Source organism: Culex quinquefasciatus, chromosome 2 (genome assembly GCF_015732765.1).
Source record: "Culex quinquefasciatus strain JHB chromosome 2, VPISU_Cqui_1.0_pri_paternal, whole genome shotgun sequence".
NCBI lineage: Eukaryota > Metazoa > Arthropoda > Insecta > Diptera > Culicidae > Culex > Culex quinquefasciatus.
The window spans coordinates 2,363,288-2,389,657 of record NC_051862.1 but is presented as its reverse complement, the minus strand read 5'-3'; the positions used below and the strand labels follow the sequence as shown (position 1 = coordinate 2,389,657).

Below are 26,370 nucleotides of genomic sequence, written 5' to 3'. Positions count from 1 at the left end.
TGATTAAACAGGATCAGGATTCGTCATCTCGCGGTAGAGGGGAGTGTAACCTGTACTAAGACATGTAATTCAAATAACCATTTGTGAAAAATTTGAAATATTCAGAATTAAATAGCCAATTTATACTAGAATACCGACTTTTAAAAACTAAATCCCAGAACACATTTTGAAGATTTAAAATATTTATTTTGCGTAGTAAATATTTGTTGAGTTTTATTGGAATTTACGAAAATAAACCCTATGAAATAAGGAATCCAAGCAATCAAAAAACAAATAAGGAATACATGAGTCGCTGATTTCCAGATTACAAAACTAAATGAAAATTGGATTTGCCGACATCTAGCTTTTCAAGAATATTTTTTGGAAATTTAATTTAGGTTGATAATGTATGCCAATCTAAGCAACTTTGCTGAAAACACATAATTTTATGTCGCAATATCTAATTAGAAGAATAGATTTTTTGTTTAAAAAAATGAAAAAAAAAACCACGCGAGTTTTACTTTATTACATTATAAATCGGATCAATAGTTTCCATAAAAATTAGGGTGGTTCACGATTAGGGTGTTTAATGAAATCTTTCTTTGCAGAAATAATTATGAGTTTTTTCGAACTGCAGCTATGTTGAAGACACCACCATGATGACCATGATGCATTTCAAAGCCTGCTTTTTTTTCAAACAATTGCAAAAAAAAAAATTACAAATAAACTTTTGTAGTATGGTTGAGCGTTTTAGCAGAATGTAGGGGAAATTCTCGTATGTATGGCAGGTTAGGCACTCGCTCCTAACTCCATCCTATTTGCTGATTTTCTCTGTTTAAAAAACTAATTTTGCAAAACTTTTGATAGAAACTTGCTTGCTCACTTCTTATTGAGCTATTTACCACTTGATTTCAGTTGAAAACGCTTTTAATTAGCTTTAATTGAATGTCAAAGTTCTGACCTGCCAACATTAGAGGCACGCTGGAATTAGATGCAGTTCCTGTGAATAATTCAATTATTCAACAATTCAAAAAAAAATTGCAAAGATTTAAAAGTTTTTTTTAATGCTTAAAATGCGTTGTACATTGTATTCTAAATTACTGAGCAATTCTCTCAGATTTCTCAATCAGGCTGAAACTTTTTTGGTGCCTTCGGTATGCCCAAAGAAGCCATTTTGCGTCATAAGTTTGTCCATATTATTTTACATACAAATTTTTCAAAAATCGAAATATTGGTCGCAAAAATCTGTTAACTTCATTTTTCGATGTAAAATCAATAAAAAATAAGAAATTAGTCACCGTTTTTCATTTTTTAAAATTAGTGCACATTTTTGCCCACTATTGAAAAAAAATTGTTTGAAAAGCAGAGAAAATTCTCTATATTTTGCTTTTTTGAACTTTGTTGATACAACCAACGAGCACCTCAACGGCGATGAAGCGGACGGAGACGGCGTTGGAGTCAACCTTGGAGCGCCCGCAGCTGATGAACAGTTCCCGGCACCTGATCTAGAGACGGTGAAGAGGGACATCAGGAAGCTGAAGAACAACAGAGCTGCCGGCAAGGATCGGTTACCCGGTGAGCTCTTCAAATATGGAGGAGAGAAACTGGCGAGGGCGCTTCACTGCGTGATCTCCAAGATCTGGGAGGAGGAGAAGCTACCGGAGGAATGGATGGATGGTGTCGTGTGCCCGATCTACAAAAAGGGCGATAAGCTGGACTGCGGCAACTACCGCGGCATCAGGCTTATTAACGCGGCCTACAAAATCCTCTCCCAGATCCTCTGCCGTCAGCTGTTACCCCATGCAAGGAAATTCGTGGGGCCCTACCAAGCGGGCTTCACTGGCGCGCGCGCCACCACGGACCAAATATTTTGTCTCCGACAGATCCTCGAGAAATGTCGTGAGTACAACGTGCCCACACATCACATCTTCATCGACTTCAAGGCAGCCTATGATATAGTCGACCGCGAGCAGCTATGGCAGATCATGCACGAGAACGGATTTCCGGATAAACTGATTCGGCTGATCAAGGCTACCTTGGATGGTGTGATGTGTCACGTGCGTGTTTCGGGGGATTTAGCGGAACCCTTTGGATCACGTCGAGGGCTGCGGCAAGGTGATGGCTTATCCTGTTCGCTGTTCAACATCGTTCTTGAGGGCATCATTCGAAGAGCGGGCATTGACACGAGTGGCACGATCATGAACAGGTCCTACCAGTTGCTTGCTTTTGCCGATGACATCGACATTGTGGCAAGGAACCTGGAGACGGTGAAGGATGTATACACCCGACTGAAGGTACAAGCAAGGCGTGTAGGACTTGGCATGAATACGACGAAGACGAAGTACATGAGAGGAAGGGGTTCGAAGGATGTCGGCCCCCCAAGCCTCACCCCTCTAACTGTGGATGGTGATGAGTTGGAGGAGGTGAGCGAGTTCGTGTACTTAGGATCGCTGGTAACCGCCGACAACGACACCAACAAAGAGATCCGGACTCGTATTTTTGCTGGGAATCGTGCCTACTTCGGATTACGGAAGACCCTCACATCGGATCGAGTGCAACGCCGCACGAAGCTGACGATGTACAAAACACTGATTAGACCGGTAGTCCTCTATGACCACGAGACCAGGACGATGCGGCAGGAGGACGAACGTGCCCTTGGAGTTTTCGAACGGAAGGTGCTACGAACGATCTACGGTGGAGTGCAGGTGTCTGACGGAGTGTGGCGAAGACGCATGAACCACGAACTGCACGCGTTTCTTGAAGAACCGACCATCGCCACCCATGCGAAGATCGGGAGGCTCAGGTGGGCCGGTCATGTCGCCCGAATGGACGAGAGCCAGCCTGTCAGACTGCTTTTTGACCGCGCCGAACCAGCTGGCGGTACAGGCAGGAGAGCAGGGAAACCGCGCGCACGGTGGGGAGATCAAGTGAATGGTGATATCCGGAAGATCTGTAACCTGGGAAATTGGAGAGTAGCAGCCCAAGACCGAGAAAGATGGAAGCGTCTTCTTGCTACAGCACGCGTACCTGGTGCGCTATGCTGATTGGTATGGTATGTATGATACAACCTTTAGTTGCTGAGATATTGCCATCCAAAGGTATAAAAACAGGAAAATTGACGTTTTCTAAGCCTCACCCAAACAACCCACCATTTTCTAACGTCGATATCTCAGCAACTAATGGTCCGATTTACGATGTTAAAATATGAAACATTCGTTAAGTTTACCGATCTTTTCGAAAAAATGTTTTAAATTTTTTTTAACTAAGACCAGCATTTCAAAAGGGCCAAACATTCAATATAACGCCCTTTTAAAATGTTAGTCTTGTTTAATTTGCAAATTTAATCCAAATTTAGAATTTCGTGATTGAAGCATCACAAAATTTGAAAATAATGCTTGAAAAAGAACATTTGCATATTTTTAATTTTCCTCTCCACCTCTTTGAAAATTTATGGATTACCGCAAAATGCTGAAAAGTTCTAATTTTCAGCCCTGTAATGGATGCTGAAAAGTTGAACTTTTCAGCACTTGTTTCGAAAAGTAATTCTTTTAAATTTTTTTTATTTGGACGATTCATGACTTATAATTTCACTCAAAGGGAGTTTTGAAAAATGCTAAGAATGGTTCAAATTGATAGTTATGAACTGAAAAAAAACAATCGAATTGATTAGGATGTAAACTGTTAATTGCCTGATACTAAATGTGAAATATCTATTGTATCATTATATTGAAAGTGGAATTTTCATAATTTTAAATTTTCAAACATTTAACAAAAAGTAGTATTAGAAGTGCATGACAGACGTCCTCAGAAATAATCCCCGAAAATATAAATTGGTATCGATACCTTGCAAACGCAAATGTTCCATGTCATTGAAGCTGCCCAATTATCCAGCTTACATTCCAATCCGTCCCAAAAACCCAACTTCATTCCTCCCTTGTGTCACAATCGAAAACTGCAATCATCTGCTCGTTGACCCTACAATTACCCTCCCCGACGACGACGACAACGACGACCTCCCTTCAAGAGAGGGTGCACGCCACCACCAAGTCTCGCAAAGCAGCTGACTCGTAGCAACACGCACCAGGCCAAGCAAAAGTTTGAACTGAAGGCGCGCGCAAAGCCAAGGCAGCAGCAGCTGCAACTGGAGCATAAACATATAAACAAACCTATCGGAAACCTCCTCCCTCAGCTCAGTCACAATGAACTTCTTTCATTGAGCGGTTTGCTGGCTGGCTGGCTGGCAAAAGTGGCATCAGCGCCATCAGCTGCTCTTCTCTCGGTGAGGAGGAAAATATTCTCCTCCGATACGTACGTGACAGGTCACTGCCGAGCCCCAAGGACAACGACGTGGCCGACACGTGCCCGATTCCCGGAAAGGTTTCTTCTCTCGGAAGGTTCGGTCCATTAGAAGGAGGCACAGTCTAGAGACACGTGTGGTAGGGTAAACGGTCCGATAATTGACTTTGATAAAGGGTGGGTACCGGTTTGACAGCTTCAAGAGTAAATTGAGAGCAAGTTGTGAGCAAAAAGGTGCCAGAACCCAAAAGAAGATCGGCCACCCTGTCGGAACCAATGGACCAATTTCGTTCGGGGCAAAATTCCCAGCAAAACAATGAGATAAGCGCGAGTTCAGCTTGATACTGGGAACCCGGCGGCGTTTCGTGACTCACTCCGAGCGTTGTGTAAGTCGTTTGCGATAAGCGCGTCGTCAAGAGTTGGTACGTCAGAAACCGGAAGTGGCCGCCGCGGGTTGAGAAGATGTATTGCTCCCACGCGGGTCTGCGCCACCTGCTGCTTGATAAGGGCTGGAATTTCCTTGGAAAAAATTGCGGAAGACGTTGAAACAATGTGGAGCTGCTTGTGTTGATTTTGAATTCTAGGAAGAGTGATTTGTTTGAAGAACGGAAAACTTGGGGAAATTCTTATAAATTCCTGGGACAATTCAGATAAGTTTAGCTGGGAACCGCAAATTGTACGGAAGTCTTCGTCAACTTTGACGTTCAAATAATCAGATGCCTACTAGATTGCACACCGAACAGCACCCCTCAAGAAGTGCACACAATCATTCAATTTGCTATTTACCTTTTTTAGAACTGGAGAAAGTCAAACCACTTAACCACTTGATTCGCATCTTGTTATGACTTATTTTTATGATCTCTTTTTATCACACAATTCACAGTCGTTCACCCCGTCGTACCGAACTGCTCCCAAACTGCGAACCCAGCACGCTGGCACGCTGGGTCCCAACTAACGTCTTAATAACAATTAAGATTAATTATTTAATAACGCAGCCGTGGATAATTGCACGACTATCGACGACGTTCTCTTTGGTGCCTTTCACCCCGAACAATCACTCTTGAACTATCACAGCAAAGACTAGAACTATGCACGACTAGAGCAAGAAACACTTAACTAAAACACTTTAAAAGTAACAATATTCTTCAAAGAACAGTGAAAAAAACAACACTTGCACTACCCTTGACACACCAGTGTGTTCAAGCAACGCGCAACCGATTGAAGCAAGCGTTGCAACTGCGTCTAGAATCGAAACTGAACTGAGAGCGAACCTGCGACAACCGGCGGCGACAACGCTTGCTTGGCCTGCCTGGATACGCTCTCCCTCTCAGCGGCAATCAGCTGGTTGTTTGCTCACGCTCTCGCAGAGAGCGCGCACGATTCGCCCATCAAAAAATGAGAGAAAATTGCTCTCGGAGATGTTCGCGTGTTTTGTGGAATTCTTTTTTTTGTATGGTTCACCCCCAAAATACTAAGAATTTTGACGCGAATAGGGTAGGTTTGCCAAAAAAAAAAAACGAAATTGTTGGTTGGTGTCACCTTTCCTGGCCAGGATTGCTGGGGTTGTGGAGGTCAAGGTGCAAAGCGGTCAAATTGAATTAGCGCTAAAATTTAACCGAATTAAGCGATTGTCGGGTGACGAAAATGTGAGCAGGAAGGGAGGGAGGGGCTTTGTTGCGTCACGTCACGTCATTTTGGTGGCTGAGATGTGAGGAATGAGGGGGGGTGGGGTGTGTTTATCCGATCTTTTATTGCGTTTTTGGGGCTATATTTCTCGGAAGACTCGTTAGAACGTTTCACCTTCCACTGGAGGCAATAATTGAGGTGTGATGTGGCGATTGGATGAATCAAATTAGATTATTAAATTCTGCTGATTAGTAGGCAAGTGTTAGATTTCTTCAATTATAGTCCAGACTCGATTATCCGAATTTTCGATTTTCCCAAGGTTTGTATGGGATTTAGAATAATCGTCTCACGAACAAAACTATTTTTCCAGTTTTTTTTTTATTTTCTTATTATAAACATCAAATTCGAGTTCTGCGACCCAATTTTAGTCAAATTTGAATGATTGATTGCCTGTAAAATTAAAAAAGCATTTTTCCAATATTTCATCATCGCCATTTTGTCCGCCATCTTTGATTTAAAAATTCTAAATCACTTTAGAGTAGTTTAAGGATCATACTAAAGCCCAACAATAAAAAATAAGACAACGGAGAATAAATGCATCTAAAGTTTGATTTTTGCCAATGTTTTTATTTTTTTTTAATAGCTATATTAAATTTTGTTTTCGAAAAGTTTATAAAATTTTCCAATTTTATATGTTTAAAAAAACTTTGGAAATTTTACTTCTGGTTACTACGGTGCAGTTACAAATAGCAAAAATAAATCTGAAAATTTTAGGTTTTTTGGTTATCATTCAAAATTTACTACGTATTTCAATCGATTTGATTTGTTTGAAATTTTACTAACCTTTCAAATGCCGGTATCTCAGCAACTATTTTTATTTTTAAATAGTGAACTATACCTATGGGAAATTTTCTTATCTTTCCGATAAAATATAAGCGTTCAAAATTCAAGATTAACATTTGAAAAGGGCTGAGGAATAAGGAATAAAAAAAATTTTACAGTCCTTCCTGAATCAACCTACTTAGACAAATTCACAATATTGTTTTTTTTTTTTCATTTATCTTTTAAATTCTATTTTAAATTGTTTTCAAAGGATGTAGCTTCTATAATAAATATCTTTTTAATCAAATTCTTTACCAAAGAAATCATCAAATTTCCTCCGAATCCCACACACGATGCATTCCCTAAATCCCCAAACTGACTCATCACCCCCATCGCGTCGTAGTTGGCGGGTCAAATTGCAGTTCAGTGACCACCATTCATACCACACAATTCACGCCACAGTCCGATTGTTAAAATCCCACGTGAAGAGAGTCATGATTCATATGACGGTGGCCAATTTAGATATTTCACCAGCCAGTCGAAAGGTGACTCACGGTCCCAATTCTGTAACTTGTAGAACCGAACTCAACACTCTGAACTTTTTACACACATATAAACAGTCAGAGACACACCCCCCTTTCGAGAGTCTCTACAAAGTGGGATTTCACACTATCACTCCACTTGCACTTATGGGATTGTCAATGTATTGCCTTTTTTCGCGAGAACTTCGCGTTTCCATCATTAGCGACGGATTGTTGACTTTAGTTCGATTTTTTATTCATCATCCTTACACAGAACTAATCTGTTTATTCTGACAGAAGGAGTGGGGTAAACACCAATAATCGCCATCATTTAGCGTTAACCATTTTAATTGCTCCATTCTCGGAACGTGCCACGGTCAGATAATCCACAAATCGCTGGAAATACACTCGTCCAGAGTCAGGTCACCATGGGTAACGATTTTTTTTTCTAGCGTTCTATGTCGCCACATCGAAGTTGGCACTGACTGAATGGGCGTGCGATAACGCGAATCATTCAAATTCGAGCGAAGTGAACGAAAATTACATACCGCAGAGGGATCGCAGTTGGCGTGTCATCGTCGTGCGGCCGGTGATTCATTTGATAAATATTTCATACATTTATAGCGCATTTATGACAATGTTTGGGGAAGGGTTCCTCCGCCGCATAATGGTATTTTTGTGGGCGGGTTAACTTTTTCTGAGAAAGTTATAGTTTATAGTAACAGAATTTAAAATATATTTTTATCAATCTCTTTTTTATTTATTAATTTTTTTTTTCAAATTCTGGCCAGACTATCCAGATTATACGAAAGCCTTAAAAGGATATCATAATCGAATCATGAAAAAAAAAAAATATTTTTTGCGACTTAGTACAATGATACAACATTTTTGAATCCAAGATGGCGACCAAAATGGCGGTGTTGAAATATTGAGAAAATGGATTTGATAATTTAATAGACAATCAAAAAATCATTTTTGATAAAAATGGGGTCGCAAATAAATTGTCCATGATTCTTTTATCCAACTTCCTATAAAAACCTTCGGATAATTAAACTCCGTATGCTTCGAATTTTCTCTATGTTCCGGATTCAGCGGAAAAATCCACTGAGATCAATTAAATTTGTCTTTTTTGTGACTTAAAAATTATGTTATTATCATGAATGATGATTTTAAAATCCTTTTACGAAATAACAAGTCCAAGCATATATATTTTTTTTTATTAAGTTTAACAATATTTTTTTTCTGAACCACCCTCACCTTAACTCACGTGACGTGACATGACATTCCAAATGTTGCAAGTAAATGGCGCGGGAGGGAGTGGGGTTAAATCGCTCCTGTCACTATCTAATAACGTTATCAAACACCACCGCGCTTATGTGGGTGTGTTTGCATGTATGTGTGTGTCACTATTGGCGTCGCCGTCAGGAAAATGAACATCATCATTATCAGTGAAAAGCGTTTTCGTGGAGAAGTTAAAGTGCTTCAAGGGTGGAAGGGGGGTAAAGCAGGCTAAGGTCATCTATTTCTGTGGTGGCGCGGGAAGACCCAGGGAAAAAGTAGGTGCGGCTCATCGTGATTAGATTACGACAGCAGAAAAGCGCCATCGCCAATGGAAATGGGATTCTTAGAACTTGTGAGTTTGTGTGTCGTGCCGTGCCTCGGTTTGGAAATCATACACGCTCTGGCTCTACGCTCCGGAGTGTGGGAGATTAATCAGACCGGCAAATTGCACCCTTTCCGGGGAAAAGCATATTAATATTGTGTTGTTGATAAGCGAGTGAGCAGTTTGAGAGGGGATTTCCCGGTAAAATCGAGCCCCGTGTAGGCAAATTCCATGAACTGGTCTGCTGTTGTTGGCATTTCGAAAAATAACCACTTCGCAAGAAATTGATGTTAAAAGTTATGCTTGTTTTGGGGTGGGGAGAATGTTTTCCAGTGAAATTAATTATCGAATCAAAACTAATGTTTGATTGAGTAATTACAGTCTTGGTCAATATACTTTAAACCAATTGACGTCAATACAATGTGTCAATCAAATTTGTCTTGAACAAGCTGTTTAAACTTTATCACAACTCATTTTGCAGGAATTCCTCGAAACGATCAAAGAGTGTAAATATTGCTCGCCCCAAAGGCCACTTAATATTTAATCGCGGCAGAGTGACACTTGTGTGCATTCATTGCTAATTAGCACAATGAAATCGGATGAAATTTTGTGGCGATAATGAATCATTTCGAGTGTGAAACGCGAAATAATAATTTAAAAAACAGCGAACGCAAATTTATTGAGGTCGAGTTGTGTGTGTGTGTTTCAGCAATTAGCTGCAAATTAAAATTGTGGTTGATCGTTCTAGGAAAATCAGCTGCGAGCTATTTTTGTATAAACTGAAATTAAACCATTTTCTTCTTTTGAAAATTAACCATTGCCATATTGGGGCGTCCTTCAAAAAATAAAGAAAATATAAATATGTATAGAAAATATGACGAGCATTTTCATGAGAAAGGCATACCCTCAAATCGAAACAATTTTTATACATAGATTTTTGAAATTGTACTATTTTCCGATACAATTGTTCTTTTAATTAAAAATTTATTCAATTGAAAAAAAACATTGTCGACCTTTTGTCTGTCGACCTATTGCACATTCGACCTTATGTTTTCGACCTTTTTTTATTGCATTTCTTTTTTTTCTCACATTCTATGGGCATCATATTTGGCCCTTATGTTTGTTAATAATGAATTCCGTTTGTTAATAATGAATTGGATTTTATTGGTATATATTTTTTTATTTTACTCAAACTTTTTGAGGTGCCCTCCCTATGTCCAAGGAAGCAATTTAATGTCATTGGTTCACCCATACATGTCTCCGTACTATTTTGACATGTACGTACGTAATTTTTCGAAAATTTTTATCTTTTGTAGGATTTTTATGGTCGATTTGGTGTCTTCGGCAATGTTATGAATATTGAGGAGAGCTTTTCATAAAAATAGGCACGCGAAAAAAATTGTTCTGAGAATATTTATTATATGTTTTAACTAAAATTCAATTACCCAAAATATGGAATTTGGTTTTTTTATATGTTTTTCTAGCACAAAACCCCGCAACCATAGGGGTATGTAAGGTCAAACAATTTGCCACCGGGTAATACATTTGTGAAATAATATGTTTTCTGGTAAAAATAGAAATCTAATTAAAAAAATTTGGTCTGCAATTCCAACTTGCATTCCAAAAGTTCCATAGATTTTATTATAATGTTCACCAGTTTTGAGATATGGCCACTTAAAGTATAATTGTAATAAAAACTCAGAAAGAAAATTAACATGTTCCAAAAATTTCTAAAATTTTGTCTAAGAAGCATTGATCTTAACTTCTAATACACCAATTTTCAATGCTAATAAATAAAACCTGATCTCTTTGAAAATAATATTTTGAAAATTTTAGAATAAAGTCTAACATTCAAAAGAGCTGAATATAACATTTTTGCAATTCCGCCGTGAAACTACTTACTTTTCCTGTCATTCTTGAACGACGAAATAGCCTACTTTTCTGTACCAAAAATAACAGAATCGAATAGCAACACTTTTCAAAATAAATGCTGAAAAGTTCTACTTTTCAGCACTGAAATGGGTGCTGAAAAGTTGAACTTTTCAGCACTTGTTTTGAAAAGTAACACTTTTCAACATTTTTTTGATTTAAACGATTTATTGACAAAATACATGAAAATTTGACTTAAAATTTCACTCAAAGGGTGTTTTTCGGAATTGCAAAAAATGTTGTATGGAACTCGTTGCAAAACTTGATTTTTTCAGCACTCTTCGTATTTATCCAACTCGGTGAACCTCGTTGGGTAAATGTACGACTCGTGCTGAAAAAATCCTCTTTTTGCAACTTGTTGCATAAACTACTATTTTGGTCCTTTTGAAATGTTAGTCTTGATTCCAAACATTCCACCGCTAAAAAGCATTTTAAATTATTTTTTTCTTGGTATTAAGAATTTTGTGCTTTTTTTTTATTTTGGCAAAATTCAAAAAAATGAACAAATGTTATTTTATAAAAACTTTTTTTTTCCTCTGAAAAATGCACTTCCGTAATTACCGAACTTATGGTACGTTCGTTTGAAGAGCCGGGGCGGCCACACTCGACGGTGCCAGTTTTGATTCAAACGAACGTCAATTGTTAGTGTGCGTGGAACTCGCATGAAACTGAAAATTCGACGGTAACATTTCAAAAGGCATCATGTACATTTTGACACTTTCTGGGTTATTGCATATTCTGAAAGTACTCCTAATAAGCTACCTCTACACCAAAAATGAGCAAAAGTTACTTCAGTAAAGTCTGTTTAATCATGATTTTAAATAAAGTAACATAAACAAAATCTCTGCCATCAGCAGTCTCTGGTTATATAGCCCTGTCAACCTGTCAAACAAAAGACTTTTTTGAGCTCCAAATCCCACTTTTCATACGAATTTTTCAGTTCAACCCATATAACCATTTTTATGGTTGTAGTACCTGAACTCAAAAAATCGTATGAAAAGTGGGATTTGGAACTCAAAAAATCATGATTTTTGGTAAGGGTGTACATGAACCTCGTGACGAAAAAAAAAGCAACATGAACAAAGCGCCATGTACATTCGGCAAAGAAAAACGAATCATAACAAAGCGTCCCCCTCAATGACAGCAGGGTGATATAGACGTTGGTGATTTCAAAAGAAGTTGTGTTTGTTTTTCTCAAATAAAATTACGGAAATTATGTTTTATTGAATTTGGATGATCAAGTATCAATAAAAGCAATGTTTTTCATCGTTTGTTTTCATTAGAACATCTTATGTTGTTTTTATATTAAAATGGGAATTGAAAATGGATGCTCAACATTCAAATGCGTTTTTCTCAAAACGCATGGTTTGTACATGATGCTTTTTGAAATGTTGGCGTCGAATTTATCGTATGCGGCATCAGACTTTCAGTTCCAAAATGGCAACCAAAATCCAAGAATATAAGCTTATTGTTTAGCAAAGTTTGATAAAGTTATAAGCAGTTTGTAAGCCATCATTAAATTCAAAATTGAGTATTCAAACACAATTCAACTTTCATCTATTCTAGCAAATTCGACCACCTAGTTTAATTTCATCCTGGTAGCCACCACGGCTTTTCCGGGAGGGTGCCTGTGTGTTAATTACATTCGAACAAATTTATCCTATCCATGGTAAAATACGGCAGCGCAATTTTACGCACACACTTGGTTGATAAATTTAATTTAAATTAAATATCCTTGTATGATTCTGCGAACCACTCACCGTCACTCATTCGCGCCGCTGATGGAAATCTCTTCCGAGAAATTTAACCATTTTGTTGTTACACAACACAATAATGTGTGTCCAATTGTTGCACCATTTCTGGTGAAATCGATTTCTCATTTGCTGGAACTAAAATTGATGGTGACAGGTGCATTTGCGCAAAACATCGCAGCGAAAAACGTTTTTCCCGGATACAAACGAAGGTCACTTTCGTCATCTAAAATTGGAAATAACAAGCAGCTTAAAAAATCACGATAAAGCACCTGTCCGTTTTCCAAACAAACACGAGCCTTGTTTGTTAAAATTCATTTAATTTTGCCACGATCGCTGAGCCGGAAAAAGATATCGGCCGTTATCAGTCTTGAAGAGCGCATTTTTTTCGAAAGTGGTGCAATAAAAAAACTGATACGATATCGAACAAGGTCCAAAGGCCACTCCCTGCCAGCGTAAGAGCGCAGCTTGCCCAACTTCATTCATAAAACTTTCTTATCTATTTGCCTTCAAATTCCAAATAGTCCAAGTTTTTTTTGTATTTGTCAACCTTTGACGAGCCCATCCCGGCAATAATTCAATCAACGAAGCGAATTAAAATAATAGCTCGTCACCGGAAACCGGGCGTTGTTATTCACGCTGTGCGACGATGGGATCTTCTTGGGAATGAGGAGAAAGAAAAATAACTAGATTTAATAAAAGATGAAGCCCCCCAGATCTTGCGTGCAACTAAACCATCACCGTGTGTGAGCCCGTCTTATCAGATGCTGGTCTGCGAGCGCCAATAACGCTATTATTTGATTAAGTAATTTCTTCCTCTTCCCAGTGGCAATCTCGGCTGGTTGGTAGTACTTTACTTTGCAGCAACGTCAACAACATCTTCAATGGCTGGAACTAATTCAATCTGCACGAGCGGAGAGTTGTGAGGAAAGATTGGGTACGAAAAATGTGCAAAACAAATTTGAAGAAACAATCTCTTAATTGTCAAAATTTTTTCTATAGTTTGTTTTTAGAAGCAATCACATCTTCTAAATATTCAATTCATCGAAGAATTTTTTAAATTCTTAAAATTCTTAAAATTCTTAAAATTCTTAAAATTCTTAAAATTCTTAAAATTCTTAAAATTCTTAAAATTCTTAAAATTCTTAAAATTTTTAAAATTCTTAAAATTCTTAAAATTCTTAAAATTCTTAAAATTCTTAAAATTCTTAAAATTCTTAAAATTCTTAAAATTCTTAAAATTCTTAAAATTCTTAAAATTCTTAAAATTCTTAAAATTCTTAAAATTCTTAAAATTCTTAAAATTCTTAAAATTCTTAAAATTCTTAAAATTCTTAAAATTCTTAAAATTCTTAAAATTCTTAAAATTCTTAAAATTCTTAAAATTCTTAAAATTCTTAAAATTCTTAAAATGCTTAAAATTCTTAAAATTCTTAAAATTCTTAAAATTCTTAAAATTCTTAAAATTCTTAAAATTCTTAAAATTCTTAAAATTCTTAAAATTCTTAAAATTTTTAAAATTCTTAAAATTCTTAAAATTCCTAAAATTTTTAAAATTCTTAAAATTCTTAAAATTCTTAAAATTTTTAAAATTCTTAAAATTCTTAAAATTCTTAAAATTCTTAAAATTCTTAAAATTCTTAAAATTCTTAAAATTCTTAAAATTCTTAAAATTCTTAAAATTCTTAAAATTCTTAAAATTCTTAAAATTCTTAGAATTCCTAAAATTCTTAAAATTATTAGAATTCTTAAAATTTTCAATACTTTAAAATTCAAAAAAAATAATATTCTTATTAGATTTGTTTTTTTTTTCAATTTATATTTATTCATTCGCAATTCGCAATTCGCAATTTTCAGTGTAAGAACGGGCCTTGACCGATCTTATGCACTAGGTTCCCGACGAACACGCACTGCCCTTACACCTACATCTCACCCTTGCTCTGAGTCAGTACGAGCAGCACGCTAGAACACGCTTTGAGTGTTCGTGCCAGGCATGCACACCTTCTTTTCCGGTTACGCATTTTAACTCGGCCGGGGGTGGTACATTACGTAGGGTTTGATGTAAGTATAAGCGCCTAACCATTTATAGTGTGCCTATCAACTTTCATTGAAGCAAAAACTGTTTTATTTTTAGTTTGAATTCAAAAACTAGTTGTTATTTTACTGTGTACTGTTTTCTCCTGAAATCTTCCCTATTGTTGAGTCGTGTTTATCTGTTGCTATTTCTTTTGTCGCGGTGTTTTGTTACAATATTTTGGTCCTAAGCATTTTATAAAAGTTTTTCAAAAGTACAATAGTAATATTTGCGTTAATCCTTTAATCATTTCATAAATTGAGTCAGGGCTCGAACCTCACTTGCTTAAGAAAAAGGTGAAGTTTCAAAACAATGGACAGTGAAAGAAATATACTATGTAAAGAATCAATAGTAAAAGAAAGATAGTAATTTATGAAGAAGATAAAGAAATTAACAATAGTTAATGAAAAGAGATAACAAACAAGCTTAGATTATTGTTATGATGGGCAATTTACAGGGAAGATGAGAAATTATTGAAATAGATAAATAAAGAAAAGGCACATGATAAACAAAATTGACATCGCTGCCAAATTAAGGGAAAGCAGACAGTTTGTTGCAGCAGCATCATTTAGTAAAATAGAGTGGAAAAGCGTTGAGAAATAAGAGAATCAAATCAGTAAAATCGAAATCAAATGGAGGATAGTAAACAGAAGCTGCGTTAGAGAATCAGTGAAACAAAATTAACAGAATATAGATGATAGATAAAAACGGAAAGAAGAGAAACCCCGTTGTGTGATGTTTCAGGTACATCCACAGCAGTTGACTCAACATACTGCGAATCAAAACAATACCATCTACAATCACAAATTACTTCCCTTTCCCACATTGTCGCGCCCTTTCTTCTAGCCGTCTCGACTCTGACCCTCGCTGGTCAAAGGTTTACGATCCGTTTCCACAGGCCACCAGCTAGGTCATCATGAAAACCAAGCCAACGTGGAGGTAAGAAAATAGGACACTTGCAAGGAACCAGAGCTATACTGTCTTGATCAAGTATGATCTAACAGGACTACGGACGTAGTCAGTGACGCTCCTTCCAGGATGTTCCTCGCCTGAGCGTCAACTGAAGGGATATCATCAGAATCATTCGCACTTGGCCTGCTTTATATTTATTCATTTAAGAAAAAAAACCAGAAGATTAGATTTGGACAGGTTTCTTCCAGTTTCAGCCCCCTAGACGACAGCGAGCTCGTGTTCCTTCGCCGGGTGACAACAACTAACGGAGTGTCCAGCTCACTCGAAGCGTTTCTCAAATTTCTGTCCCCGGTCAGCAAAACTGAAGCATTCTTTCCTTTCTTTCTCCGGCACCGTTTCCGTCCCATTCGCCCTCGATTCGATTCGTTTGTTTTTTTTTTTCGAGTCTCCAGTTTGAACTAACTGCACTTTGCGTCGTTGCCCGGACTCTTTTGATGAAAAATGAAACCAACTCGAGACCTGCAAGGTGAAATTTTCACCCAATTCTGGGAATGCGAGCATAAAAAAGTGCATTTCGTTGCATAATCAACCTGTTATTAGCGGGTGCTTTCGCCGCAATGATAACGGTTCGTGCACTTTTGTCTTTCAAAAGTCCTGACCGAGGTGAAATTGGACGGACCCCGGCGGGGAAAAGTTTCTCGTGTATAGCGCGAACAAGCCACCGGCCAAAGGTGTCGATTTGATTAGCGGTACCAGTTGGAGGAGCTCTCCAGTTCCAAGAAGGTGTTCCATTTCATGGGAATTTGAGACATTGATGGACTCTTGTGGCTTGCTTTGTTTAGTTTTATTATTAGTTGGCAGTTTACAAGTTAAGCATGATGGGTGATTCTGCTTACCGTGCATGTTTTAAAATTTACAGGAAACGACTGTTTTAGTTATATCGAGACAAAAGTTACAACATTTGAAAGCATAATTTTAAAATTAAAACTCACTTAAAGAGGATGCATGCTTTGAATGCCAGGGTCAGGTTCGCCACAACTTCAAAGGTTATTACGCAGAGATAAAAACAATTTGCATGACGCTACGAGAGAGGGATCCTTCCACGAAGGAACGACAAGTTGGGGCTTCTGTTTGTAATGAATATTTTATGCGCGCATCACTGGCTCACAGACCCTTCCGATTCCAGGAAGTGCTTCATTAGCAAGCGAAATCCTTTGTTCGAAAATTTGCGTCATTGGTAGCCCTGAGAGGAGGAAAAAAGAAGAACTTATCAATCAAGTATTTTTCCTTAATCAAACGCCCAAAGGTAGGCTTTCGCATGTGGGTGCGCCCTAATGAACAGCTGCGTAGGCGTGGTATCGCCCAAAGGTAGACTAACGCAGCCCACACGAGGCAAGAACGGAAAAATTCCGACGCCTCTGGCTGCAAATTTCTGCACAACGGGGGCGTCCAGTGACAAAAATCGATATGCTTGTTTTACCCAAGATTCGAACCCCGAGGGCGCGGGCTCTTCCACGAATCTTCCCAGTTTCCGCCAACATCAAAAGTCTCCTGATGGATGGGAACGACATTGCATCAGCCCCAGCTGCTGCTGCGACGAGGACGACGATGACGAAACGGAGGAGTTATTTCAGCCATCAGCTATCCCAAGGCACTTCCGGGAATGACAAGGTCGGCGCACAAAGGCGCGCGCAGGAGCGTTGGGGTTTTGATCCCGGATACGCATAAACCCTTCCGGGAAGGTGCGATCGATTTTTTGCTCATCAGATTGGGTGCATTTTCCAGGAGGAGTGAATTTACATAAATAATCCCTTGAAATTTTGCGAAGCTCGCTGGAATATTAATCAATTGTACGCTGGGCGTACGCAAATATGCAAATATGAACTGCAATAGGCAGCGCACAAATTGTTCAAAACCAAATAAACAAGCAACAACAATAAAAAAAAAATTAAATTTTACGAATTTGAAAAAAAGGAGTTTATAAATTTTAGGAATTTAATTTTTTTTTGAATTTTTGGAATTTTCAGAATTTTAAGAATTTTAAGAATTTTAAGAATTTTAAGAATTTTAAGAATTGTAAGAATTTTAAGAATATTAAGAATTTTAAGAATGTTAAGAATTTTAAGAATTTTAAGAATTTTAAGAATTTTAAGAATTTTAAGAATTTTAAGAATTTTAAAAATTTTAAGAATTTTAAGAATTTTAAGAATTTTAAGAATTTTAAGAATTTTAAGAATTTTAAGAATTTTAAGAATTTTAAGAATTTTAAGAATTTTAAGAATTTTAAGAATTTTAAGAATTTTAAGAATTTTAAGAATTTTAAGAATTTTAAGAATTTTAAGAATTTTAAGAATTTTAAGAATTTTAAGAATTTTAAGAATTTTAAGAATTTTAAGAATTTTAAGAATTTTAAGAATTTTAAGAATTTTATGAATTTTAAGAATTTTAAGAATTTTAAGAATTTTAAGAATTTTAAGAATTTTAAGAATTTTAAGAATTTTAAGAATTTTAAGAATTTTAAAAATTTCAAGAATTTTAAGAATTTTAAGAATTTTAAGAATTTTAAGAATTTTAAGAATTTTAAGAATTTTAAGAATTTTAAGAATTTTAAGAATTTTAAGAATTTTAAGAATTTTAAGAATTTTAAGAATTTTAAGAATTTTAAGAATTTTAAGAATTTTAAGAATTTTAAGAATTTTAAGAATTTTAAATTTTTTAAGAATTTCAAGACTTTTAAGACTTTTAAGAATTTTAAGAATTTTAAGAATTTTAAGAATTTTAAGAATTTTAAGAATTTTAAGAATTTTAAGAATTTTAAGAATTTTAAGAATTTTAAGAATTTTAAGAATTTTAAGAATTTTAAGAATTTTAAGAATTTTAAGAATTTTAAGAATTTTAAGAATTTTAAGAATTTTAAGAATTTTAAGAAGTTTAAGAATTTTAAGAATTTTAAGAATTTTAAGAATTTTAAGAATTTTAAGAATTTTAAGAATTTTAAGAATTTTAAGAATTTTAAGAACTTTTAGAATTTTAAGAATTTTAAGAATTTTAAGAATTTTAAGAATTTTAAGAATTTTAAGAATTTTAAGAATTTTAAGAATTTTTAGAATTTTTAGAATTTTTAGAATTTTTAGAATTTTTAGAATTTTAAGAATTTTAAGAATTTTTAGAATTTTATGAATTTTAAGAATTTTAAGAATTTTAAGAATTTTAAGAATTTTAAGAATTTTAAGAATTTTAAGAATTTTAAGAATTTTAAGAATTTTAAGAATTTTAAGAATTTTAAGAATTTTAAGAATTTTAAGAATTTTAAGAATTTTAAGAATTTTAAGAATTTTAAGAATTTTAAGAATTTTAAGAATTTTAAGAATTTTAAGAATTTTAAGAATTTTAAGAATTTTAAGAATTTTAAGAATTTTAAGAATTTTAGAATTTTTAGAATTTTAAGAATTTTAAATTTTAGAATTTTAGAATTTTAGAATTTTTAGAATTTTAGAATTTTAGAATTTTAAATTTTTAGAATTTTAATTTTTAGAATTTTTAGAATTTTTAGAATTTTTAGAATTTTTACAATTTTTAGAATTTTTAGAATTTTTAGAATTTTTAGAATTTTTAGAATTTTTAGAATTTTTAGAATTTTTGGAATTTTTGGAATTTTAAGAATTTTAAAAATTTTAAGAATTTTAAGAATTTTAAGAATTTTAAGAATTTCAAGAATTTTAAGAATTTTAAGAATTTTAAGAATTTTAAGAATTTTAAAAAATTTTAAGAATTTTAAAAATTTTAAGAATTTTAAGAATTTTAAGAATTTTAAGAATTTTAAGAATTTTAAGAATTTTAAGAATTTTAAGAATTTTAAGAATTTTAAGAATTTTAAGAATTTTAAGAATTTTAAGAATTTTAAGAATTTTAAGAATTTTAAGAATTTTAAGAATTTTAAGAATTTTAAGAATTTTAAGAATTTTAAGAATTTTAAGAATTTTAAGAATTTTAAGAATTTTAAGAATTTTAAGAATTTTAAGAATTTTAAGAATTTTAAGAATTTTAAGAATTTTAAGAATTTTAAGAATTTTAAGAATTTTAAGAATTTTAAGAATTTTAAGAATTTTAAGAATTTTAAGAATTTTAAGAATTTTAAGAATTTTAAGAATTTTAAGAATTTTAAGAATTTTAAGAATTTTAAGAATTTTAAGAATTTTAAAATTTTAAGAATTTTAGAATTTTAAGAATTTTAAGAATTTTATGAATTCTAAGAATTTTAAATTTTTAGAATTTTAGAATTTTAAATTTTAGAATTTTTAGAATTTTTAGAATTTTAAATTTTAAATTTTAAATTTTAAATTTTAAATTTTTAAATTTTTAGAATTTTAAATTTTAGAATTTTAAATTTTAAATTTTAAATTTTAAATTTTAGAATTTTAGAATTTTAGAATTTTAAATTTTAGAATTTTAGAATTTTAAATTTTAAATTTTAAATTTTAAATTTTAGAATTTTAGAATTTTTAAATTTTAAATTTTAGAATTTTAAATTTTAAATTTTAAATTTTAAATTTTAAATTTTTAAATTTTAGAATTTTAGAATTTTAGAATTTTAAATTTTAAATTTTAAATTTTAAATTTTAGAATTTTAGAATTTTGGAATTTAAGAATTATAAGAATTTTAGAATTTTAGAATTTTATAATTTTACAATTTTACAATTTTAGAATTTTAGAATTTTAAATTTTAGAATTTTCGAATTTTTAGAATTTTCGAATTTTTAGAATTTTAGAATTTTAAATTTTAGAATTTTAGAATTTTAGAATTTTAGAATTTTAGAATTTTAGAATTTTAAATTTTAAATTTTAGAATTTTAAATTTTAGAATTTTAGAATTTTAAATTTTTAGAATTTTAAATTTTAGAATTTTAGAATTTTAGAATTTTAGAATTTTAAATTTTAAATTTTAAATTTTAGAATTTTAGAATTTTAAATTTTAGAATTTTAGAATTTTAAATTTTAGAATTTTAGAATTTTTAGAATTTTTAGAATTTTTAGAATTTTTAGAATTTTTAGAATTTTTAGAATTTTTAGAATTTTTAGAATTTTTAGAATTTTTAGAATTTTTAGAATTTTTAGAATTTTTGGAATTTTAAGAATTATAAGAATTTTAAGAATTTTAAAAATTTTAGGAATTTTAAGAATTTTAAGAATTTTAAGAATTTTAAGAATTTTAAGAATTTTAAGAATTTTAAGAATTTTAAGAATTTTAAGAATTTTAAGAATTTTAAGAATTTTAAGAATTTTAAGAATTTTAAGAATTTTAAGAATTTTAAGAATTTTAAGAATTTTAAGAATATTAGAAATTTTCAGAATTTTAAGAATTTTAAGATTTTTTTAGAATTTAAACAAAATGGACTTTTGCAAAATATACTCCAAGCAAAAAAATGTATGCATTAATTTTCCAGAATCACCACAAATATCAACTCAATTGAGCTCATCTAGCTGCAATCAGCAACACGATACCTTTGCAACAATCCGGAATGGACCGCAAATAAAGCTCCATTACCATCTCAACCGCACGAGAATCTATCATTTCGCAGAACCGGAGAACCACAAATCTGTCATTGACACAGTTGAAACAAGCCCCACTCACCTTTCGTCTCACTGCCGGGCGTCGTGTTCAGAATCTTCTCCTCACTCGCCACGGTTCCCTGTTGGGACGCCACCGCACACCGCGGACACTCCCCCACACTGAACGGATGCTCTTCGCTGTGACGTCGCCGCCTTTCGTCGTCCAGCTTCAAATCGCTCAACTTGTCACTCATCTCACACACGGCACTGGCCGTCACCATCAGGCTCGGGCTGACCGGTCCGGATGACGCCGATTCCGGCACGGAACTGCCGGACGCCATCAGTTGCTGTTGTTGCTGGCGCAGTTGCTGCTGGTGCTGCTGCATGGTTCGGTTAAGGACGCTGGCGTTGGTGCTCATTGTGGAAGTGTTGCTGCTGCTATCACAGATCGTAACGGAGGAGGCCGGGGGCGTGGCGGATGTGGTCACCGCCAGGAACGTGCCCGGCGAGGTCGCCCACGACGGCATGTGATGGTGGTGGTGATGGTGATGGTGGTGATGCAACAAATGATGATGGCCACTGAGCAGGTCGCTGATCAGGGCGGCTTCCGAGCTGGGATTGTTGGTACTGTTGTTGTTTGCGTAATCGTTGACAGCGGAAGCGGAAGCGGTGGCCACAGCCGCGGACGATAGTGGCGTTGGCGTTGGAAGGGCAGGTTCGTTGTTATTGTTGACACTGTCGTTACAATTGCAGCCACATTTGGCAGTTGCTGTCGTCGTCATGGCCTGCTTCGAGAGCGAGTTGCTTCGACTGCCCCTGAAGGTAGGCTCGGCGGAAGACGAAGCGGAAACAGTCGTGGGTGTCGTCGTACAATTGTTATTCTCGTAACAGCCACATTTAGCGCCTTCTCTCGACGAAGAAGACGACGATTCTTGTGAACCGCCTCCGGTGAACTCCTGCTGTGTCGTTCCTTGCACCTCCTCCTGCTGCTGCTCCTCACTCGGTTCCATCTTCAGCATACAAATCGTAATCACCAAATTATTGTTGTTGTTGTTGTTGCTGCTGCTGTTCGCACTTTCCTGTTGATCTCCGTCCAACTGGTCTACATCGAGCCGGTCCACGTCTTCGTGTCCAGCTGTTGACGTCGACTGGTGCTGCTGCTGTTCTTCGACTTGGTGTTGTTGGTGGTGCTGCCGGCGACTGTGCCTGGCCCCCATCAGTGAGTACGAGAGAGGGAGAGTGGACTAGCAGCAACTTCGGACCATCGGACGAGACGGTTGTGGAGGAGAGGGGCACGTGCGCGCTCGGAGGTGTCCTTCGGCAGGCGAAAAATTTCCTAGAAAGAGATTAAAATTTATTAGATTTCTGACGAATTCATTCATGGTGGCTGGTGCTGTTTTGTTTGGGACTAGAAACGAGCGGCTCGGTCGGATATTATTGCTTTTATTCCTGGGGGTCGTCGTCGTTGTCGTCTCTCTCGTCTTTCTCATTACTTTATGGATCCGACCGACGGACGTTGACGGTCGCGAACGAAAAATGCGATTCTGCGAAGGGAATGGACCGAAAATGCGAGAGATGCGATGGAGATTAGAGATATATTTGCGAGAGGAAGGGGAGAACAGGGTGGCGAACCGGAAGCTAAATTTTAAATATCTTTTTTTGCAAATGATTATTAGAACTTCAAAATTTCTTTAAATTTATAGTTTTCACAAATTTAAGCTTTTTTATTTTTCATATTTTTCTTTTTTTTTTTTTCAAAACAAATCAAAAACAAAAATATTATAAAATATTGTTATGTTATGTTAAATATGTATGATTAAATAACACTTGTGATACAATAAAAAGATTAATAAAACAGATATAGTCGACACCCTGCTCCATCTTCGCATCGCATATAAATTAAGCTGCTTCTGCTCTCCTAATTTGCTGATGATATCTGGATGGATGTTTTGAGCAATTACCGAGCAGGCCAACAGCAGCAACAACAACCCTACAACGATTAACACGATGTCGAATGGCACACTAGGGTGTAATATGGTTGTATGGAAAAAAATTAAGTTGTCCAAATTTAACTAGCACAGCAACTTTTTGGTTCCTTATAGAGTCCTTATGAACTCCCCAAAGTTTGGTAACGATTGGTTTAGTCCCCACTCTGCGCAAAGCAATTCAATTTTCCATACAAATTTGTATGGGAAAAATCATTTTTTTGAATTATGATATTTAAAAAATCCACGTTTTACGCTATATCAAAACCGGATTCATATTCGGATGCTCTGGAATGTGCTTTACAGCATGGTGCTAACTTGCTCCTATAAAAAGATACAGCGTGTTCAAAACTCGTCTAAAACGTGTTTTTTGATCGAAAAACACGTTTTAGACGAGTTTTGAGGACGCTGTATCTTCTTTCAGGAGCAAGTTAGCACCATACTCTCTTCGGGAAAGCTGTAGAGCACATTCTAGAGCATCCGAATATGAATCCGGTTTTAGTATAGCGTGAAACTTGGATTTTTTAAATACCAAAATTCAAAAAAAATATTTTTCCCATACAAATTTGTATGGAAAATTGACTCGCTTTGCGCAAAGTGAGGACTAAACCAATCGTTCCCAAACTTTGGGGAGTTGTTTAGGACCCCAAAAGGAACTAAAATAATGCTGTGCTGGAAAATCGATTTTGATATTACACCCTAATGGCACACACAGAATGACACGTTCAAACTGCTGCTGCTGCCGCTGAAGCGAAGATGTGCTATTTCGATTAGAAATTCGAGACGAGACGCTTCATTGATCGCTTGTTGCCTGTGACGACCACACACTTTCGCTGAAACCCATAAATTAAGAGCTCCAAGTCGATTCGCAATCAAAAAAGCCCACGCCTTCGTCAGTATCAAGTAAAATGAATTGAGGAGGAAAAGAGCAAGTTATGGTGTTTTGGAAGCTTCCGCCCTCGGTGAAAACCAATAAAACAACATTGATGAACCATAAAAATCACTTTCCCCTTGCTGCACCCCACACAAAAGTCAATCACAACCTAATTTAATCACTCAATTTCACCGTTTTTCCTCGTCGAAATACCAACGTTTAAAAGCGGGTTGTGTTGTGGTCAATTTTCGCCGTGAAACGAGCGCGGAAGAAAACGAGCGCGGCCAAATTGCAAATATTTTGCTTTCGCCTTTGGTTTGGAGCGAGCGAGCCAAACCGCACCGCGGTAAAATACACTGCATAAATATTGGAAACGAATTCCGGGAAATTCCGGGACACGATTCAAACATAACTGACCCTGAGGAGAGGGAATTTCAATTTGATTTATTTGTATAGCAAGTTGTTGGACTGTGGTTTTCCTGGAAGACGATGATTGATTTGAATTCATAGTAAACATCATTTTGTGTATACTGATAAAAATGTTAAATTATTAGTTCTTTCAAATATTTGTGTGTTTTCTAAACCATCATAAAAAAACAAGCTATCAATTCAGTAAACATATAACTTTTCAGAAAAATCTTTCTAAAATAGATGGCAGATAATTTCTTTATGATAAAATTAGGATTCTGTTTTATTTTTTCAAATATATTTACCTAGATTCTTATCAAATTATTTACATTTTCAAAAAATAGCGGCAAACTCTACAGTAAATATCCTTAGAAAAAACAAAAGTAAAAGTTGTTTTTCATTGACCCTTGGATAACTATTGTTCTCTAAACTTAGGATTTAGATAAAGTAATAAAAAATCAATTTAGCTTCACCCTAACAAATTTGATTGATTTCTGTCGAGCTGTGTTATGAATTGTAAATTTAAAAATAATCCTTAATAGTTTCAAAACAATTCTCTACAAAATGAGCCTTTTTCAAGCATTTTTGTCCATATCATATTCCAAGTTGATATCAAAAACCACGATTTTTAATATGTTATAAGAACAAAAAAAAACTCTTTTAGAAACCTTAAGAGTAAGCAAACAAATTATTGACCAAATTATAATTTTTCAAATCTTAGTGGTTTTTCTGGAAGAACGAAAAATATATATATTTTTTTGTTATATTTTATAAGGCCAAAGCAAATATATTTCAAAGTTTTTGTCCCTTGGCTCTGGCCGGGGTCAAGCCAAAGTTTCAACATTTGCAAGGAAAAGGTGTTTTGAAATGCATTTTACACTAGTACAGTTGTTTTGCAATCATTAGTTTTCAAAAAAAAAAATGGACGAAAACAAAAAGTTTAGCAAACAAAAAACTTTTTGCGTTAATAAACATCGAAAATTTTCAAACATTACTAAGATTTTTAAATTAACCCAAATATGCTTAAAATGATACCAAACGAATGCATTTTAAATTGAATTCAGCTGATTTCACTTAAACTTGCATTGAAATATTGAAGTTTTTTGAAAATTTTTTTTTTTGCTCCGTGATTTTTCGGGCCAATTTTGAAGGGAGGGGGGGGGGGGAGACAAAAACTTTAAATAAAATTTGTACCAGTCTGATACAAAAACATATTAACAACCAAAAAGTACTTTTTTTACTCAACAAATTGAAAAAACTGACTTTTTTTCAAAAAATTACATTAAAATGGCTTAAACTTAAAAACGTTGCATTTATCAAAATTTCACAACACTTTTGGATTGAAAATAGCGAAAATTTTCTACATTTTGCCTTTTTTGAACTTTGTTGATACTGCCTATGGTTGTTGAGATATGCTTGGCCATGCAAAGATAAAAAAAGAAGAAATGAGATGTTCTATATGATGTCCACTTAGCCATCGATCAACAATATATTGAAATCTAATGGTTCGATTTTAAACTTTAAAATGAAATATATGAAAAAAATCTGATCAATTCAAATTTTAGAAAATTTCGAAATCGTGACTGACATTTCAAAAAGGTTCAAAATAAAAAGAGTGTACTTTTAACATACGTGACTTCTCGAAAGGTTTAACATTTTAAATTTAAAACAAATATTTGAGTTTTCTTAAAATTATGTCGGCAATTTTTTTACCTTTTTCATCAAAGTTCTTCTAAAATTTACCTATTAGCTACACAGCAAAAAATCCGATGGTAAAATCGCATGCACATCACCTTCGTCAAAATAAACACTTAATATTACACACTGCATGTACATTTTTTGCAAAAAAAAAAAAAGTTGCAACCGACGGGATTCAAACCCAGCACCAACAGTAAGGACTGGCGCCTTAGCCCACTTGGCCATCAGACCGATGAAACGCTATAAGGATAAACGCATATATGAGCTTGACATTTCGGTCAAGTAGATTTCCCAGGAATGGGCTACATATTTCGGGGTGTAAAATCTCATTAAATTGCATAA

At 34.7% G+C, this 26,370-nt stretch overlaps 1 protein-coding gene across 2 annotated transcripts in view; it reads right to left on the bottom strand.

Annotated features, from left to right (window-relative positions):
• LOC6034524 (pneumococcal serine-rich repeat protein) overlaps nt 1-26,370 on the bottom strand; it is a 70,156-nt gene that overhangs the window by 19,252 nt on the left and 24,534 nt on the right. For both annotated transcript variants that reach the window (XM_038252011.1, XM_038252012.1), the window contains one exon: nt 21,146-22,399. In XM_038252011.1, the coding sequence (XP_038107939.1) occupies nt 21,146-22,280 (1,135 nt within the window). In that variant the 5' untranslated portion in view covers nt 22,281-22,399. The remainder of the gene's footprint in view (nt 1-21,145; nt 22,400-26,370) is intronic.